Raw genomic sequence first — 19,483 nt, forward strand, 5'->3', positions numbered from 1 at the left:
GGCAAATTTCCTATTACTCTCAAATCTAGAACACCTCTGGTGATTGTAGAGTCTTGAGTATGTTCAGCTGTTTTATTGGGATCCCCTGTTTCTTAAAAAAAAATTAGAACTGTTTTGTGAGAAGGAAGACAGAAAATAGAAAAGCGTTGTGATCTATTTCATCAGTTTGTAAAGACAGTAGACTAGGGGACCTCAGTAGTAAAATGCGCAGAACTTGCATTGCTTGTACTTGGCACACATTCTCCATCCTTTGTTATGTTTTCTTAGACTAAAAAAGGGAAGTCCTATTTGTCCCAAAGGGATATCAATGTGATTCTACTCAATGGGCAGTGCCTTGAGGTGCAATGTGATATCAAGTCTAAGGCAAGAGATGTTTTCAACACTGTGGTGGCGTATGCAAACTTGGTGGAACATTTCTACTTTGGCTTGGCTTACCTGAAAGGTAATGAGATGCAGATAACTACAGTAACAGCTCTCTCCCTCAGTGCCTCTGTATTCACTTTATTAATGAATTCCAGTAAGATCCTTTAATATCCTCAGATGATGCATATCCAAAGCTTAAGCAAAAGTAAGGTATGTTGGTCTGAACTGTTCTGCACTGATGTAAAGCATGTCTACCCTAGGACTATGCATTAGCACAGCCATACTGTTGCTAGCTTATATTTCTGTGCATCCCAGCCTTGCAGTGGAATAAAACCATGAAGCTCAAGCAGAAATTTCAGGAAGCACTGTACTGCGGAAGGCTGAATGTCTTTATTCCTAGTTAAATAAGTTGAGTACATGCTTAGGTATTTCATATACAAGACCGGCATCACCCTGCAAGCAGAGCTGAAGCAGTAGGAAGAATACCTTGGGGTACTACAATGGGGTGTAGACACTAAATGGTGAGCAGAATGCAAGCCCTATCTTTTCTTGAGTGATTCCAGAGATACCATACCAATCCAGCATCTAACAGTTGTAATCTTAAATTACACACTGTTATCCTAACTTCTCCATCACAGAAACAATAAGTTAAGCCATGATAAGGAGGAGTAAATCTCAACTGATATCCATGATTCATTTTATTTTTCACTGCTAATGATGCACTGAATGAAGACAGCAGAAATTTGAGCAACTGAAGTTTCACAGAACCCAAAATTCTCATTTCAGGTAAAGAATTCTTCTTTTTGGATGAGGAGACCAAACTCTACAAAGTGGCCCCAGATGGCTGGAATGACCAACCCAAGAAGAAAACCTCCATCATTAATTTCACACTCTTTCTAAGGATAAAATTCTTTGTCAACCACTTTAATGTTATCCAGTAAGTGCGTGGTTATGTTGGCTGCAGGAAAGCCAGTAGCATTTAAGGTGACTGTCCAATGCTCCTCCTCTGTTCCTAAACCCTTTTGTGTTCCAGGCACAGCTTGACAAGGCATCAGTTTTACCTGCAGCTTCGTAAAGATATTTTGGAGGAGAGATTATACTGCAGTGATGAGACTGCCCTGAAACTCGGCGCTTTGGCTTTACAGGCAGAGCTCGGCAATTATGCTTCTGAGGTGTGGAGAAATACTACAGTATTTCTCAGAGGTCTCTCTCAACAGCTTTTGCAGCTTTTGTTTGTCACAGAGTTTAAAGAAGAAATGTGAATAGCACATAATTTCAGCTAAGCCCTTCAGTAATCACATTATAGATTTAATTTAAAAAATTACAAAATTTGCCTGATTAAGGAGCAGTAATGAGCCAGAAAAATTTGGCAGGAAATATGGCAGAATGATGAAAGACTTTTGGTCGTTCATAATTGATAACAGGCAAGCCACTCCAGAAAATTTCCAACATAAGCATAGTTTGGATGTACAAAGGGGCTTAAAGACATTGGAAAACATGGAAGAGAAAAAACAAACAAAAAACCACTCCATAATTCACAGCTGTACACTGCAAAGACAGGAAAGTCGCTAGTGGTATGCCTGAACTAGTTTCCCTAGTTTTGATGTGTACAGAAAATACCCATTTATGTTCACTGCCATATCATCAGTTAAATAAATCAGCGTAGTTCTGTTAATTGAACTTTGACTGGTCTGATCCATCTGGTGGCATCCACCCTAATGTTGGGTCCCCCGTTGTAAGTTGTACTGGTGCAGCTGTAGCTGTCAGCTCCAAGTGCAAGAACACAGCATGTCTGTAGGCCCAGCTCTCTTCTCCCCGTGGCACAGAGAAGGGGGGCTGGCTCTGAGTACCTGGCTGAGCACAGGTGCATGAGGCCCATTTGGCTGTCAGGGCACTACCTGCTGTTCCCCACCTTCTTTTAGGAAATGGGAACGGGCTGAGTTCAGCATACAGGCCACCCTGAAAATGTAAATCCACCAAATGAGACAAGTCATGAAAGAACAAAAGGCTCCCCTCCCTTTGTTTTCGTTTTTCCTACTTTTTTTCTCCCAAAGATGCATGGAAAGAACTATTTTCGTGTTGAAGACTACATTCCAGCAAGCCGAATAGAGAAAATGACCCTGGCATATGTACAGCGAGAGCTTGCTAAATTACATCATATGAATCGTTCCCTATTTGAGGATGAAGCTGAACTAGAATTTTTAAAGGTAACTTGCCATACCATAAGTATTATTTATTTATTTCAAGGTAGAAAGCCCCTCTTTATTTATCACTGTCTGTTATTTCCTTCTTGCCTGATACAATGGAGTTAGATATGGTGAACAAATTTAAAAAGCCAACAAAAAACTCTGAATTTCATTCTACTGTAGATACTGTCACTAAAAAACTCATATCACATTTACATGGTAAGTTTCCTTTCATTGATAGTTCACAAACGGTTAATGCACATTTCAGGATATTTTCAACATCCTAAGGGTTGATGTAAATTTTCAGCATGTTACCAGCATGTCTGTGTTCTGGATGATTATAAATATACCTACTGAATGTATTAGAGATGATTATAAACCATGGGAATAAGCACTTTCTTGACTTCTGAAACTAGAGCAGCTGTTCAGCCACTTTCTAAACATGCAGTGAATATTCATTTAGAAATATCTGTGACCCTGGAAGTAAGGAAGGAGTTATCTGAAGTATTTTCTCATATGACTTTTTCTCTAGGGCCTCTAGGTCATGATGTGGCATATGATTTTTTCTCCCCCTAATTTCTCCTTCTCCCCCAAACTTCTCTGCTTTCCATGAAATGAAAAACATCAAGAATTAGATAATGGATAAACATCACTAGCCATTTTGCTGCAATGCCACATGCTTTTATTTATAGCATCATTTTAGTTCAGTTGCTGTTTATTTGTGTCAGTTTCTCATCTAACACTGTCAGTGGAATTGAAGAAAGAGATTGAAGCTTAGCCTTAATGACAGTCCCATCATGCATGGCAAATCCAATGAAGAAAAGCAGCTTTGTTAATATCTGTTTCAATGAATAAGCCTGTAGAAGGAGCCAACACATCATATAAAGTGAGAAAGATAGCCCCTTTGGCAAGAACATGCAAATTCCAAGTATGAAAGGGATTAAAAATTACAACCCAGATTCAGCTAGTGATTATAAATGTCCCAGTTTCCAGGACCTAAATTTTGTGCTCTGGATACTTTCTGAAAAACAGATCTTCTCAAGTGTTTTATTTTGGTTACTGAAAATCTCTATTCATGGTTTTAAAATCATTTAAGGATTCTACATTAGCTTCCCAGGGAAAAAAACCTACCACCACCACCACTAAAACAGTTTTAGAATAAGCTCATGTTCATATGCAGATCAAGGAAGAGGACAGAAACCCCTCTTCATATTCCATAGTTTTGTAATAAGCCTGAGTTACATTTTAACGTTTTGTGGCCAAGTGCAGCAAGTAGAAAGACAAGCAACAACACCCAGAACCTCTAGGTGAGTTCCTCAGAGTGTCCTCCACACAGTTAGGTGGCAGAGGCAGAAGCTGGCCCCTCAGTCCCTTGAAGTATAATCCTACTTAACTTTTCACCCAGCAATGAGTACTGTGCAAGAAAGAAGCAACACTGAATATCTGTTACTATAAATTCTAGCACTGATGGGAGTTCTGAGGCAGTGAAATTCCCTCAAATGTCACCACTATATTTAGGTGAGATATTTTGAGGTACAATTGCAAACCCTATAAGCTAAGATTTTTGGCAATGGAAATTTATAACGTCCGATTTTAAAAGATGATAGCCACTAAGGAATGGGCTTATGTACATGACTGAGTTTATTGCAGGCTGGGAGCTGTGGTGTCACTGCAGTTAAGATTACCAGTTGTTCATCACTGTAGAAAGGAAACCAGTGAAGCCCATAAAAAAATTCAGAGTAGCCCTGGCACCTATGCATTAACAGTTTTACCAAGATCATCGTATTTGCTGTACCTTGTGGTTTCTGGTTTTACTCAGGGAAACAAAGACATAGAAAAGTAAATGTAAAGAAACAAGGTTTAATAGTAGTTAAGAAGCATTAATCCTCCTGCATGGATTTTTCTTCAAAAATACAGAGGAGTGCCAAGTAGCAGTAATGCAAAGTACCTCAGTGCCACTGGATTGTTTAGATTATTATGCAGGAAACTACATAATCCTCCTACATCTTCAAATGGGGTGTGTGGGAAAGTGTTAGTTCAGTTTTACACATGGAAAAAAAATGCAAGTAGTGGCTCAAGGACACACCAAAGTAAGGTAACTTTTGTGAGGCAGTAGGTATGAAAATTCAGTAAGGGTTTTCAAAGGTTTCTTGACAGAGTGAGAGAATATTCAGTAAAGACAACTAAAACCATTTCCTTTCCCATCTACCTACCTTTTCTTCCCATGCCTCTTTTTGAATACTTCATGGTAAATGCACTTTTTCTCTACAAGGTGACTCAGCAACTTCCTGAATATGGAGTGTTATTCTACCGTGTGTCCCAGGAGAAGAAAGTAGCAGGAGGAGACATCATCCTGGGAATCTGTGCCAAAGGCATCATTGTTTATGAGGTCAAAAATCACACACGAATTGCCAGTTTAAGATTCCAATGGCGTGAAACAGAGAGAATTTCAGCTCATGTAAGTTGGAACCAAGTGAATCTCTTCTCCACTCTGTTACTTTACTCCTCTTCTGCCAGTCACTTTGATAAATTTATTGCATTCAGAGCCAGAATTAGAATCATTCTGTACAGGCAAGTCCTTCTTGAAAATAGTCTAAAATCGGGGCTGGAACTGGATGTGGAAGCAAAGATATATGGTCCTTACTGGGGTTTAGTTCTGGAGTTTTTTGCCAAGCCAGGAGTCAAATGACTGAAAACTGAATAATCTGCTGTTGACTATTACAGACATTATGTCAAACCTCTTTATGACATATTACGTATTCATCTCTTGACTTTACTCTCTCTCTTTATTTTATTTTTTTTCGTACCTACATCAGGTCATGGGATCATGTCTTCCTCTTTCCAGATCTCATTATTGCTATCTTTATCTTAGTATATTGATGTCTGTTAACAAACCAGTACTGGAGACAAGATTGTGACCTCTTCTAAATGGTATTCTGCCATTAGAGGATATCTATCCACCATCATACAGTGTGGGTGTCAACCAACCTGCACCATACATTTCCCACCCTATTTACTCTCCCAAAGTGACCCTTCTGCCCCCGAAGATATTTTCATTTTCAGATTACATTAGTTTAATCCTTTTACCATCTGAAGTGCCAAATTTTGCCAGTTTCATCAACCTGCTCTCAACACAGTCAGCTCAGAGGTTCTTGACTTTCAGTGTAGGGCAGTCAAGATCATCATGACAGATATCTCACTAACAACTGTTGAATTTGCAATAGGCATTTACTGCACCCAGAAAGCATGACACCAGGCATAAATACAACTGAACAAACCCAAACAAATTAACTTTCAAAGCCTCACTGTAATGACTGATATGTAAAGCAAGCTGTGGTTTTTTTTCCCTTTAGAGAAAAAAATTCATGATTGAGAGCAGCTTCAGTGGCAAGAAACACACCTTCATCACCGACACAGCAAAGACATGTAAATATCTACTGGACCTCTGTTCTGCACAGCACAAATTCAATGCACAGATGAATTCTAGGCAACTTCATCAAACTTCATCAGGTGAGGTATAAATGCACTTTCGTTATTCAGGCCATAGGACAAGGTTAGGTTGTAGGAAAAGCATCAGTTCCACTATTCTTCAGTTTCTCATTTGCAGATTAGGAAATCCTGTCTCCTACTTCAGTGGAAGTTAGAGGTGTATAAGCCCAATTTGGCACATCTACGTGAGTGGGCATATACACGGGGATGAGAGGGAATCTCTGGTGATGATCAAAACTATGTAGCTAACCTCAGATATTTTAAAAAGCATGGTTACACTTCCCTTCAGGAAAAATGCTGAGAATTCTGAAGAAACATCTCAGATTTACCCCAAATGTAACCTGAGAAAAGTTCCACACAAAGAATAACTACAGTAGTGCCCAGATACACTGGAGTCAAATTTAGTTAACTGGTTATAGCTTGCCTCAGACAGAGGTTCAGCCCTCTGGGTCAGTCCTGGGGCAAACCCACTAAACCAAGGTCATATCAGTTGTAACCATTCAACTATGTGGAAAGTGAATTTGCGATATAATTCATAGAAATTAAATCTAAATACAGCATACACTTCCTATGAAAGAACTAGATTGGAAACCCTTTCCACACACTCCAAGGCCTAGATATCCTCAAGGATACTAGACCAAATATATCTACTGGCATGTTCAAAATTTTAGACAGAAAGTACCCTTGAGTTTAAAGAGATGGGATAATACCAGTGGATTTATCTTTCCTTCTTCACTGCCTCTCCCTTCTTATTCAGAGGACAGTAAATTTGTGGAAATAGACAAATCAAGTTCTGCATATGCAGCTCAACATGAACACCTTGCACTGATTCAGAGACTGTCTCGTTCAGAAAATGTGCTCTATGGAGCAAACTTGGAAAACCTTTCTGCAGGAATGATGAGCAAATCTTGTGATAACCTCAGTGTGGAAACCAACAACAGAACTAGAGACAAAAGCAATCTTGACAGGTAGGTCTGCTTTTTCCTATAAACCTGTGTAAGAATACAAGAATACTCAGTCATAGACTATATCACTGCAAACCTCTACAGTAAACTACGAGGCAGACATTTGGGTTGGGGGTTTTTTGGGTTTTTTTTTTTTGCAGTCTTTGTTGTGCTTACACCAAAACACCTGAAGCTCTGTGATGCCAGCAATAGTATGAACACAGGCAGGAAGCCAACAGTCTATCAGATGAGAACTTGAAAACTAGTGACACTTAAACTTGTACCAGGCTCAGGCACAAACCACTTACTGGGCTACTAAGAAGGATAAAAATAAGGGAGATTAAAAGTAAACTCTTTAATGTTTGTGTGTCTTCTCTGAAAATGGCAGTATGTGAATTGAATGCACAGTGGAAGCTGGCTTTGAGCAGGTCTTACCTAATTGATTCCTCCATATCTAAAGGTGTAAATCATAGAGAACTGTAAGAACTTCTTTTTCAGTTGCACTGGTACATTTGCCAGTGTAGGCAGTTCCTATAGATGCATACAGTCTCAGGGACTTCGGTGAATTCTATTGCCTTTTAGAACACTAAGAGTTAGAATAGGGCAAAGAAGAACATGAAATACCAGAAATGTTGTTTTGTCTAAATGGGCAGAAGGACTAACTGAATAATGCTGAGGCTATCCTCTGTTTTCCTGATGCCTGCACTCAGCTCAAATTGAAACACAGGATGAAATCAGTCCATGATGTTAGTGGTCTAATGGCAGCTGTTATCTGGAAGCAAATGCTGAAAACAGGAAACAGGAAAAACTACCTCTCCCCTACAAAGAAATGGGGCCCAGAATTCAGAACACTTGTTGAAAGGCTACAAATGTATATTCCTAACGTGGCTCTGAAAGACCCAGCTCAATGAAGAGTGCTAAATACCGTGCTAATTTGTTATTATAATGCAGTCCTCATTTCCTGCCATGCAGATCCACATCGGGGCTATCCCAGTCAGAAATGCACATCAATTTTAATGGAAAGCAAAGGAGTTATGACTACCTCTCTATTCATTCAACTCAGAACACAAACAGTGGTGAGTATAATAATCATAAGAAGGACAGTACCCTTCCATATTTATTGTTTCAATAGCAGGAGACCAAAATACATTCTGCTTGCAGATTAAATAATACCTTTTTGCACTTCTAATCCTGGGAATGAACCCAGTGTTTAGCAAGACAAGCTTATTTCTTACCTTTCACTCCTGCTTTCCATCAAGATCAGTGGTAAGGGACTTCGTGATTCTATCAATGGTGCCTAATGCTCTTCAGAGATGCAGTTCAGTGCACCTAGAGCTTTTGCATGGGGCAATATTCATCTGCTCAGAGATCATAATTTGGCTTGCAATTAAAATCTGCAATTCAAGAAATAATGCATGAGAGAATGTAGGCTCCAGGTCCCTCCTCTGTTCTTGGATTTGCATGACACCAACCAGAATAAGAACTGGACACCTAATTTTCTAACAGAAGCCATGTTACATGCTCACAAGTAGCAGATATATGGAATACAAAGCTATGATTATTTGGTGAGTTAATTTTAAAATTTGAACTATACTTTAAACACTGTAGCAATTGCTCCGCGTTAAGTAGAGTCAACACTATAATAGTCACCATCACAATCAGTGCTGATTGGATTGCATCTACAGAGCCAAAGGGTCCACAGTGCTGAAGGTTAGAGTTTCCAGAGCAACCAATAGGAAACTTTGTGTCCAAATCACCCTCCTGTTCAATGGGAATTAAATATCCAACTCTTTAGATATCCTAATCTTAATAAAAATGTTACAAATAAATGACTACTCTCCCAGAAAGAAGCATTATAGAAAGAGCTTACCTAGCTACTGTACATGTACTTTTCTAAATAATGCAAATTTCTGAACACTTGTTTGAGCTTCTTTCCTGAATCACATTGATTCAGAAGTAATGCTAATGTTAAAAACAAGGACAAAATATATTTCTAATTTTTGAAGCCCCACTTTTCCATACTATATGCATCTACTGTCTCCCTGCATTAATCTGCATTTATTCTAGCTGTTTTGTTTCTGCAGCACCTGGATCACCAGCCACACAAAAGGAAGTTTTGCTAAGTGGTTTAGAAAGAGAAATCATTTGTGTCTGCTTAAAACGTGACCCTAAGAATGGATTTGGTAAGTAGGGAACTTGTTATATTTGTCACCGGTACTGTCAGATCCTGGTGATAACACTGACACTTGCTGGCTCAACCTGAACAAAACTGTAACCTTCCACACCTCATTTATTCTTATTATAGGATAAGACTACCAGTCTTTGTAAAGGACTTATAATTTCCAAGACTGAAAAGGGCTAAGCACGTAAATCAAGACCACAGTTTTTTTCAGGGGATTAATGAAGGCCACAGAGGTCAAAGGGACCAAGTGCTAAGACTAGCATGAAAGGAACAAGGGTCTAATTTCATATCTGAAATACATGTGCAGAGATTTTATTTATCCTAGACCTTACACAGGGGGAGATGATGTTCTGCAGACCCTTCAGGTATTGCCTCAGGGGTGGCATAGTGTTTACACAAGATTAACATGAATGTTTCCTGACTTCTGGATTCTTATTTGGATAACATTTTTATTATATAATACACTATCAGAGTGTATACTGTTATTGTGGATGCATTCAGAGGACCATCAAGTTTCACAGATGACAATTAACTTAGACATCAAATTTCTAAATGGTGCAGGTTTGTGTGGATTATCCTATTTGAAAACCCAACTATTCTACCTGTGAGAAGAACATATTCTGCAATAGGCAGAAAATTCTGAGCTAGGACAGTGAAACTGAACTACTCAACAATAGATTTAATTTTCTTAGACATCTCTTACAGATCCATTAAAATTTTACATGGCCTACCTCAGGGGCCCTAGACTGCATGTTGTAGAACAATGTTCTCATTTATCTAATGAGCTTTTATACCATTTTCCTGCTGCAGGTGTTAAATACTAAAGTCCACATAGTTTATGACTCCAATAAGAAAGTGGTTGGACTCTAAAAGTCCCAAGCCAGGGAAGTATTCTTATTTTGAAGTTGCATTTAAATAGCCACTAAAGTCACCAGCACATTTAATTATAACTGGAGTTTAAATCCCTCCCAAATCAAGACCTTGATGCCATGTAAATCAGAACTCCCCATTTTCCAGACCAAGTACAAAGCGTAAGCCATTGGAGTAAGAGCCTTTTGTGTTCCTAAGGTTCATCTTTTCTAATATTGCCAGTGTTTCTGCATTCTCATGCTATCTCATTTTTGCAGGTTTTGTAATTATTGGAGGAGAAAATGTAGGAAAATTAGACCTCGGTATCTTTATCGCTTCAATTATCCCTGGGGGACCTGCAGACAGAGCTGGAAATATCAAACCAGGTCATTGTTCTTAGTTTGTAATTAGAATTAAAATACTTGCATGGTTTAAAGTTAGCTACTTTTATTTCTCTATTTAGATGTGATTTGTCTTGGTTTTATCTTTTTTTTTTTTTCAAGGAGGACGACTCATCTCTGTGAATAATATTAGTCTTGAGGGTGTTTCATTTAATACTGCAGTTAAAATCATACAGAATTCTCCTGATGAAGTGGATCTCATCATCTCTCAACCCAAAGGTATAAAGATAAATGCCTTGGCTAGTTATGGAACACTAAGAGTTAACTCAGGACACTAGTATTTGTTAGGTGATGGGATACAGTAGTACTTTCTCACTACTCAGTGCCAGCTGCAATAACCATAGGCTAGCAGGAAAGATAGCCAGCTACTCGCAGGTATGGTGTAAATCTCTGTTCTGCAGTCAGTGTGTAAAAATCTATTATAGGCTGTAGTGCCAAATACTGAGGGAATGTTGGCATTTCTTTTTCTAATACAATTAGTCCTACAGTCCAGCTCTTAATCAGCATCATTGTCATAGTCCTCTGTAGTGATGAAGCAAATACTCCACACTTACTGTAAGATGGAAGACTACTATGAGTGACTCATTTTGTGGATCCAATTTCACAGCCAATTGATGTAGGAGGTTACTCTGTCCTTTTCCGCTGAGGTATAATAATATTTGCCCTCAGGTTTACATACTATTTATATTCAGCAATTTTTTTATTTTGGTATGGCTTTATAGACATCTATGAAGAAGGATTAAATGAAGAAAAGAACCTATCAAGAGGAAACAGCACTAGTGGATCTGAGGTCTCTTGCGTAGACAATGGGAGAAAAAAGATTCAAGATTGTCACACAGCTCTCTCTGAAGTACAGGACAGGAAGACAGATGAACTTGAGAAGGCTCTTTCCTGGAGTTTAGCACCAAAATTGGGGCCCAGGATTCCAGCACCTTCAGCTGATAGCCTGGGTGCGGAGGTAACTGAGATTTTGATGCTGTTCAGTAACATAATGCTCAGCATAATTCTAAACATGCCAACTATATTAACAATGGGAAGTAATGGAAAAATTAAAAAAAATAAGGAAAGGAGAAAGAAAACCTTGGAAAATGTTGCTTGTATACACTGAAAATGTCAAAATGGTAGACATGTTGAAAATGTATGAAAAAAATGGGGAAACTGCTCCACAGAATATTATTAAAAATTCTCCTTCCCTTTCCACAGGAGGTATAAAATTTTGATTATTCCTTTACAACTTCTAAAGTTTTCACCCAGACACAGAACAGCAACATTTTGTGTCTAATTTCCTACTATTAGACAGCCTCCCAATCTACAGTCAGTTTATGCACATTTAGACAGATTATATTTTGAGTAACATAGGTGTGAGCTTGAAATTATGTCAGGGATATAAATGGTACCACTCTGAGCTTATAGTAAGTATGAGTTTATGGGATAGGATCAAACCCTTTGCATCTTCTGGAAATTCTCTCTTCTATTTTTTATTCCTTCCACCCTTTTTTTTGAGATGTTGTGTTCTCATTAGTGTTTATATTTTTGAGACAGGAAGCTGATTCTTCACACTTACCATCTCCGTCTGAAACCAGCTCAAAGGAAATCTATGCTGTGGAACTTGTTAAAGAAGACGGGACTTTTGGAATCAGTGTGACTGCAAGTGTTATAGTTAATCTTTCAATGTGTCTGTCAAAGTGTTACATGACCAAGAAACATACAGGAAAGCATATATATTTGGAATAAAAACTGCTAGAACGGCACATTTCAAACCCAAGTATCCTATTGACTGACAGAGGAAGGATGAAGTACTGGCTCTGCTCATTGTGCAGTTCTTGCCCACAGGATCTGTGAAAGAACTGTGCCAGCATAAAGCACACAGCAGCACGAGCCCTTTTTACCCTAACTCAATTTAAGAACAATTTTGGTTTGGTTAGGGAGGGATACAGCCAGAGTCTCTAGAAAATGCAGCAATGCAAAGAATTTCCAAAGTCATGACTGGTTTTGCTGCTCCCCTGGAACTCCTGCAACTCAAAGGTTTTATCTGTACCAGCAGATTACACAGGACCATGGCATGGGCTTAGGCACTATTTAATTGTTGACAGCCACCAGTATAGCTTTTGTCCTGTGCCTCCATAAGCAGTATAACAGAAGCCATCCCATGCCAGGGGACTGGAAGTTTATCTGTATGGACTCAAGATATGCCATGCTTCTAACTCTGAAGGCCAGAGAAAGGATCCTGGTCAATTTTATTTCCTAACATAAGGAAATACAGTTCTGCATATACTTAGAGGACCAGAAAAGGCCACAATGAAGGCCAGTATGTGCGACATACGAATTCCTTGTCCTGTCTATCAAAATTGAATTTATCCCTCCAGGCTGAGATGTCTTTACAGTCCCTGAATTTAGCCAGGGGATGTAGACAGAACATGACTCTCATATAGGCTCTTAAATGACTGTGCAAGTTCAGGTCTATCCTTTATATATTGTCTGAATGGTTAATAATTGCTAAACGCATATGGTACAGATAGGAAGCCAGGCTAGAGATTGACTGAAAGATGCAACCCCATCATTATGCTAACATGGGGAAAAATTTATGAACATTTAGTAAGTGTTTTTATATAGCCATGTAGAAACGTATTGTGTTTTCCTGTGAAAATAAAACAAGATTATTGTCTAGGGAAGTATATTACAACAAGATGGGACTTCAGAGTAATAGCCTCTTTCTTTCCCCCCACTCCCCCACCTTTATTTAAAAAAAAAAAAATCCTGAAGCAGTAGCTTTGCAATGCATATTTAAGTTGCTTTAATTTTTACAACATGAAGAACATGTGAAGTCTCCATTCTAATCTGTGGGCATATATCTTGCAGGGTGGAATTAACACTAGTGTGCGTCATGGTGGGATATACGTAAAGTCAATCATTCCCAGAGGACCAGCAGATAAGGATGGACAAATAAAGATAGGTAACATGCCTACTAATAAAACTCTGGGATTCAGAACTTGGCATTAGTGGGGGATGCTTACCATGGGACAATGAAAAATGTTTGGGAATGGAGGTCACAAAACTGTGAAACATTATGTGCAGTCCAATACTCCTCAGCCTCTCCCTATACTACATGTAGATATTCCACTATAAAAAAAATCCAGGAGCCTCATACCAGTGTTGTACAGTTACTCTCTATAGCTGCACATCAGGTTACTGACCCTCAGAAATCTTCTTTGAGCATTGCTGTGATAATCAGATATTATGACTGCATTTCCTTACAGAATAATCTGGTATGTTTTAAGTGCTAATTAAAAAGCACTGTACAATAAGCAATATTGCTTTTGTACAAAATAACATACTTAGACAAACATAAGCATGAAGATCTATTGCAACACGGATAGCCTCAAGATTTACACCTATTGAATTTGAACATCAAAGCAAAGTGCCCCTTTTTTGTTTGTTTTCTTTTGCCTCAGGTGATCGTCTGCTAGAAGTAGATGGCATCAGCCTCTGTGGCATCACCCACAAACAGGCTGTGGAACACCTTAAGAAATCTGGCCAGGTTTGGACAACAGCAGAGCTCAGTAACATACCCAGCAGAATAAACTGCATTTAGTATGAAGCACAGTAGCAAAGCTGGGCCAAAAGAGACTTCCCCATCCAACCCCATTCTCCTACAAAGAAAGTAAAAAAGACCTAGGGCTCATTGTGTACTGTGTAACTGGAAACTGTTCATCATTTTTTTAGATTGCCAAGCTAGTTCTAGAAAGGGGAAACTACCAGTTGGCAGAGCCATGCCTGACGGCTAATGACAGAAAGGATGACGAATGCACGGTTGTTTCTGTGGCAACATCCTTCACAGATGGCACCAAGGACTACTGCTTTTTGACAGATGGTGAGCAATAAAAAAAGAATGGAATTCAGGGTGACTTCTTACAATGTGCAAGAAAGGAACGAATGAAAATAATTCAATGAAATTTCTGTGGGTTGGAAGGAAAACTGCATATTGAACAAAAACATAATTTGCAATATTAATGGCATTATCAAAAATAATTTCTGAACAAAATATTTCTGTTATACTTAAAAGCTACGGTCACTAGATACAGCCAAATTTACCCTAGCCTTACTGTATCTCTCAGCCTTGCTGAGATAGGGCTGGCAGGGGACATCCCTTTACATACTCTCTAGTACTCTGGAGCAGGCAGCAGCTGTGTTGATGTTATCAGTCTGTTGCCCAAAGAGAGCACCACCAGCACAACTGCTGATGCTGTGTCAGCAATGAAGCTAGGGTGAACTGCTGCCCCAGGGCCAGGACTGGAGACTGCCATGACTCCATTTCTTAAAAGCAGAATATTCAGAGACCATTTTCACCAAATTTAGCCAATAAATAAATGCTGTATCTTTTACTGTAAGACTGCCTCATAAAAACTAGATCTGAACCATACTTTCCCAAGGGGCATTGTCCCTAGCAGAACAAGGTTCAGCTGTAAGTATGGCATTTGGGAAAGGGCTAGTCTCTTGTTCTTATCTGAAAGAGTAGTAGCTCTGAGAGCAGGCTAGGCTGGCTGGTGCAGAATGCAGACTAACACGAGGCAGCTACAGCTCACAAAAGAATGTCAGAGAAGTATAGCATTTGGACTTTTTTACGTTGGTACAAAAAGCTTCTTCTTTTATGAGCTTGTAGCAGATGGCATAAAGCCTGTGAACACACAGTGGAATAAAATCTGGTTCTCCCCATTATGCCTGTGCAATTTCAAGGGCTCACATAAGTTAAAGGAATTCTTTTGTCCTTAGTATCAGTAGATTTGCTTCTGCAGGACACAAGGAAAAGGTCTGCTGAGGGTATAATTTACATCAGCTCTTTAGGGGATACATATGCCATGGCTCCCATTCTTTTTACAATCCCTGTTTTGAACAGATACATTTGAAGTCAAACTGACTAAGAATTCTGGAGGCCTCGGCTTTAGTGTTCTGCAAATGGAAGAGGATGCTTGCGAGCACCTTGGAGGAGCTATTGTCAGGATCAAAAGACTGTTTCCAGGGCAGCCAGCAGAAGAGAATGGCAAAATTGAAGTCGGAGACATCATTTTAGCTGTGAATGGGAAACCTCTTCAAGGACTCTTGTATCAGGTACCAGGCAATACTACCACTGGGCCTCCTGATGGGTAACATGTAATAGAGACAATGGGATGAAGCTGCATGTAAACTTAATTATCACTAGAGGGGGTCAGAATTTACATATAATTAATCTGATCCCTAAGTAGGATCCTTCTCTAGTATTTTTATGGAGAATTTCCTTCCAACAGAATTCTTACAGGGAATTTATTCCACTATGTAATTTATAACTTTCCACTACGGATACACTGTTTGTTGTTAGATGCCCACCAGCTGTTAATTAGTTGGAATCTTTGTTGCTGTTGTGCATAATTGGATCATTTTTTCCCTCTGGTCATTTGTGCTTTGTAAATGGCATGCTAAATACCATGCCCCAGATTCAAATTTCTACCAGGTGGAGTAAGAACAGCATTACTTTTTTACCTTGAAGGAGAAATTCTGTACTCACATGAAGAATTTAAATAGTACAAAAAGGACCTCATGTAGACTTATTTTTTCATCACAGTCTTTTCAACTGATGAAAATCACTGGGTTTTGTATATGAATATGCACTGAATAGATAATATTGGTAACAAACAGTAATGATGAAATCATGCATTTGCCAACTGACAGGTTATTCATATCATTAAATAGATAGGGCAAAAGACAAGGTGCTGTAAGTCCTAGATACCTGGGGAGGTGCTGTAACTCTACTCCTTTTTTTTTTTTTTTCCCTGGCCTGGAATCTGTCCTTTTCCAGCACTCTTCCTCTCTGAAATATAGTCTTTAATTAGCTTGTGCAAAGACAGACAGGGTATCCTGGCATACAGCTTTATTCTTTTTCCCCCCTAGATTAAGTATGTCATCACCCACTGCAGCTGAAAGCTGCTGAACAGATATTATGCCAAGGAGTAGCTTTGAGAAAGTTGCACTTTGGTTATGTCAATATAGCAGCTCGTGGAGCTATGCTGATACAATTGGCTGAAGATGCATCCTTGCCACACGCAGTTTGAAAGTATTGGTTCACAAATCCCATTTTCTTCAAAAAAGTAAAAGGAATTCATTTAAACCTATTTGTCTGTTGGTAGAAGAAGAGTTCGTAAAGGGAACTGACTTGAAATTAGATACCCATTCACATGAGTACCATGGTCCACTTATATGACAATCATACAGTAGGAAATTATGGCCCCCAAATGCTGCTGAGAGGTACAAATACTAGGAATCTGGCATTCATAATAAAAATTGTCTCCATCTCATTTGGTAAAATGAGATGTATTATAGGCTGTGTTCCATAAGAAATCTAATAGTCTTCCTTCCTTCTTAGGATGTCCTGCACTTATTGAGAGGAGCTCCTCCAGAAGTCACATTACTACTCTGCAGACCACCAAAAGGTGTTCTTCCTGAAATAGAACAGAGTGCCCTGGTAAGACAAAGGTGTCAGTAAACTTGCTTCTTTAAACCTGGAAAAAACACTACTACATTTTCTATCCAGTCTTGAACAAGGATACCTTCCCTTTTCCTCAAGGCCGTCTATTCGATTCCTTTCCTGACCTCAATTCAACCTCTAAAGCTCAACTAATTCTTGCTTAGCAATCAAAATAATAGAAATCTAAAAGATGTGAAACATGTTTATACCAGACCAACAACTTTCGCATTGCACTGCTGTCATTGGAATAAAACAGCACATATCCCCAAGCAGATCTACAGATGTTTCTAAAAATGTTTTACCAGATCCTCAGCCAGAATCTGCAGAAATTCTCAAGTGCAGCCATTAAAACTTCTTGGCTTTAGTTAGCTATATTATGCCCTGTGGCAGAAGGAAAATAAAGAACTTTTCCTATCCAGAATACCTCTTAATAAACTTAAATAAACTAAGTAATCATTTCAACTGGTTATTCAGATTCTTATTGATAATTAGCAGAAACTGCAGGGGGGAAGGGAGAGAAAAAAAACCAAAAAACTGTAGGAACCACAGAGGCTAAAACAGTGCCATTAGGTACTCTAGAATTATTATTTCTGCTTCTTGAACATAACTCATGGACACATGTATGAGTACTCTTATAATGAACCTACATGGTTCCTCTCCCACTGGGATTTGTAATTGCTGTCCATAAGCAGACAGAAATGACTGTATCATCCCCTCATAACAAACTGCTTCCTTCTGTTCTCCTGCAATCTGCCCTTAGCTGATTTCTGTTGTCAGTCACACAGGATTTAAATCTGGAAGCCACTTTTACATAACAAAGAGAATGCAGACACAGAGTTGAGGCGTGTTATGATGAGAAATAAAAACAGGCCACCTCTAGCAAATAATCCATTGTGATAAGTGAACTTGTGTAGTAGCTCCACGGCTGGAACTCCTGAAGAATGTAGAAAATGAGCATAAAGACAAAGCATTTAATTAGTGAGAGTACCTCCCTCTTTTTTTTACCCTCCCTTCCAGCTACCATTTGATATTTTCAATTTTGGATGCTTATTGATATTTCATCTACAAATTATGTTGTTATTGAAGGTAAGAAGATGGGAGATAAAAAAGGAGTTTCACTAACCTTTCTGTTACTTTGATAGACTCCAGCATCATCTCCAATTAAGGAGCTTGGGGCAGAAATGCCAGGGAATACAGAGGTACGAAATACTATGTATCAGTCTACCAGTGATGGAGGTAGCACCTCTCCAGACCTCGAAGACTGCCTGGATTCTCCAGTAGCAGCAGATTTTAGTGAGCCTCCTGAAGATGACAGCTCAACATATGAAGAGCAGGAAGCTGAGTTTCAAGAGAGGCCCATGCAGAAACTTATGGCTCCCAGGGAAAGTTTCTATAAGCGTCTTTGGAAATTTCATCAAGAAGCCACCAGTTCTGAAGCCTTCCATTCCCTAGAGGAAGAAGTAAAGCAGAACTGCTACTCACCATGTGAATTTGGATGGGCTAAAAGGTAGGGAATACTGAAATCTGCTCTGCGATCTTTCCTTCAGCTCTCAGAGTTTTGAAAGTTAATTACTTAGGTTTAAATACAGGGCTATCTGGTTCTAATCACTGCTTTTTACTGAAGATTCTGTTTTACCATCTTACTCTTAATATCCTAATTTGCTGTCTCTATTTACTTTCATCTTGTTACAATTTTTCTTAAGTCTGCATTGCAAGACAGTTACATGAATGGCAATTTCTTTAACTCTTATTCTCATTGCCTCCAACAAGAACCTTCAAAAAAGCTGCTTTGAAAAAATTAACCCATGGTTTTCCCCTGTGAAGTGCAGCTGTAAGGGTCACAAGACCAAGATTCATGTTATTTCTCATAGTGATGTAGACGAGCTACAAGCTCTGCTATGATTAAGCCACTGGTTGCTCAGTACTTTGAGCTTGTGTAGCTCTGCCAAACACCTTTCCTGCCCTTTGAAGGCCAGTCAGCACTCCATGGGCACAAGACAGCTTCCGTGACACTCACATTGACCAATATCTATTGGAGCAGTTCTATCAGAGACAGAAAGGTTCTAGTCAACTGTTATACATGAATGGCATTGCATCTTTGCTGTGTGAAACATTAATAACAACTATTCCATTGCAAGTGCTTTTAAGACTAATAAAGTTCAGCAACAGTTTAATGAAGATTGAGATGAATAGAACAGATAATTTAAAAAAATATATTTCAAGCATTTCTATTAACTTCAATGGTAAATAGACATTGCTATAGTAGTCTGTTAAAGGTCGTTAATGACAACAGGCAAAACAGTATTAAACAGAACACATACAATTACAGTCTGGGCTTTAACATTAAAAACGTTGAACACTGTCTCTCCAATATAGTGGAATCAAGTCAATAATAATTTTAATTCAAGTAATTAAACAAATTCATCAGTTTTCATAGGACAACTGTTATGCTTTAATGCAAGGATAAAAATAAAAGCAGGCTTACAAAGAAAAATCAAGACTTGCAATTTTTTTATAGGGAGACAAATAATTTTATATTTCACATTTCTGGTCTGTGCTCTAGTTACCAAGGA

At 38.8% G+C, this 19,483-nt stretch overlaps 1 protein-coding gene across 1 annotated transcript in view; it reads left to right on the forward strand.

Moving 5' to 3' along the window:
• Positions 1-19,483, forward strand: part of FRMPD2 (FERM and PDZ domain containing 2) — a 49,691-nt gene that overhangs the window by 25,415 nt on the left and 4,793 nt on the right. The window contains exons 11-29 of the mRNA XM_069864143.1: positions 268-442; positions 1,150-1,300; positions 1,397-1,535; positions 2,418-2,570; positions 4,822-5,007; positions 5,903-6,059; positions 6,796-7,006; positions 7,955-8,058; positions 9,067-9,165; positions 10,292-10,399; positions 10,517-10,633; positions 11,137-11,372; positions 11,957-12,055; positions 13,274-13,367; positions 13,867-13,952; positions 14,138-14,285; positions 15,309-15,520; positions 16,809-16,907; positions 18,053-18,417. Coding sequence (XP_069720244.1) covers positions 268-442; positions 1,150-1,300; positions 1,397-1,535; positions 2,418-2,570; positions 4,822-5,007; positions 5,903-6,059; positions 6,796-7,006; positions 7,955-8,058; positions 9,067-9,165; positions 10,292-10,399; positions 10,517-10,633; positions 11,137-11,372; positions 11,957-12,055; positions 13,274-13,367; positions 13,867-13,952; positions 14,138-14,285; positions 15,309-15,520; positions 16,809-16,907; positions 18,053-18,417 — 2,939 coding nt within the window. The remainder of the gene's footprint in view (positions 1-267; positions 443-1,149; positions 1,301-1,396; positions 1,536-2,417; positions 2,571-4,821; positions 5,008-5,902; positions 6,060-6,795; positions 7,007-7,954; positions 8,059-9,066; positions 9,166-10,291; positions 10,400-10,516; positions 10,634-11,136; positions 11,373-11,956; positions 12,056-13,273; positions 13,368-13,866; positions 13,953-14,137; positions 14,286-15,308; positions 15,521-16,808; positions 16,908-18,052; positions 18,418-19,483) is intronic.

The sequence above is a fragment of the Phaenicophaeus curvirostris genome, chromosome 9 (assembly GCF_032191515.1).
Source record: "Phaenicophaeus curvirostris isolate KB17595 chromosome 9, BPBGC_Pcur_1.0, whole genome shotgun sequence".
In the NCBI taxonomy this organism is placed as follows: Eukaryota; Metazoa; Chordata; class Aves; order Cuculiformes; family Cuculidae; genus Phaenicophaeus; species Phaenicophaeus curvirostris.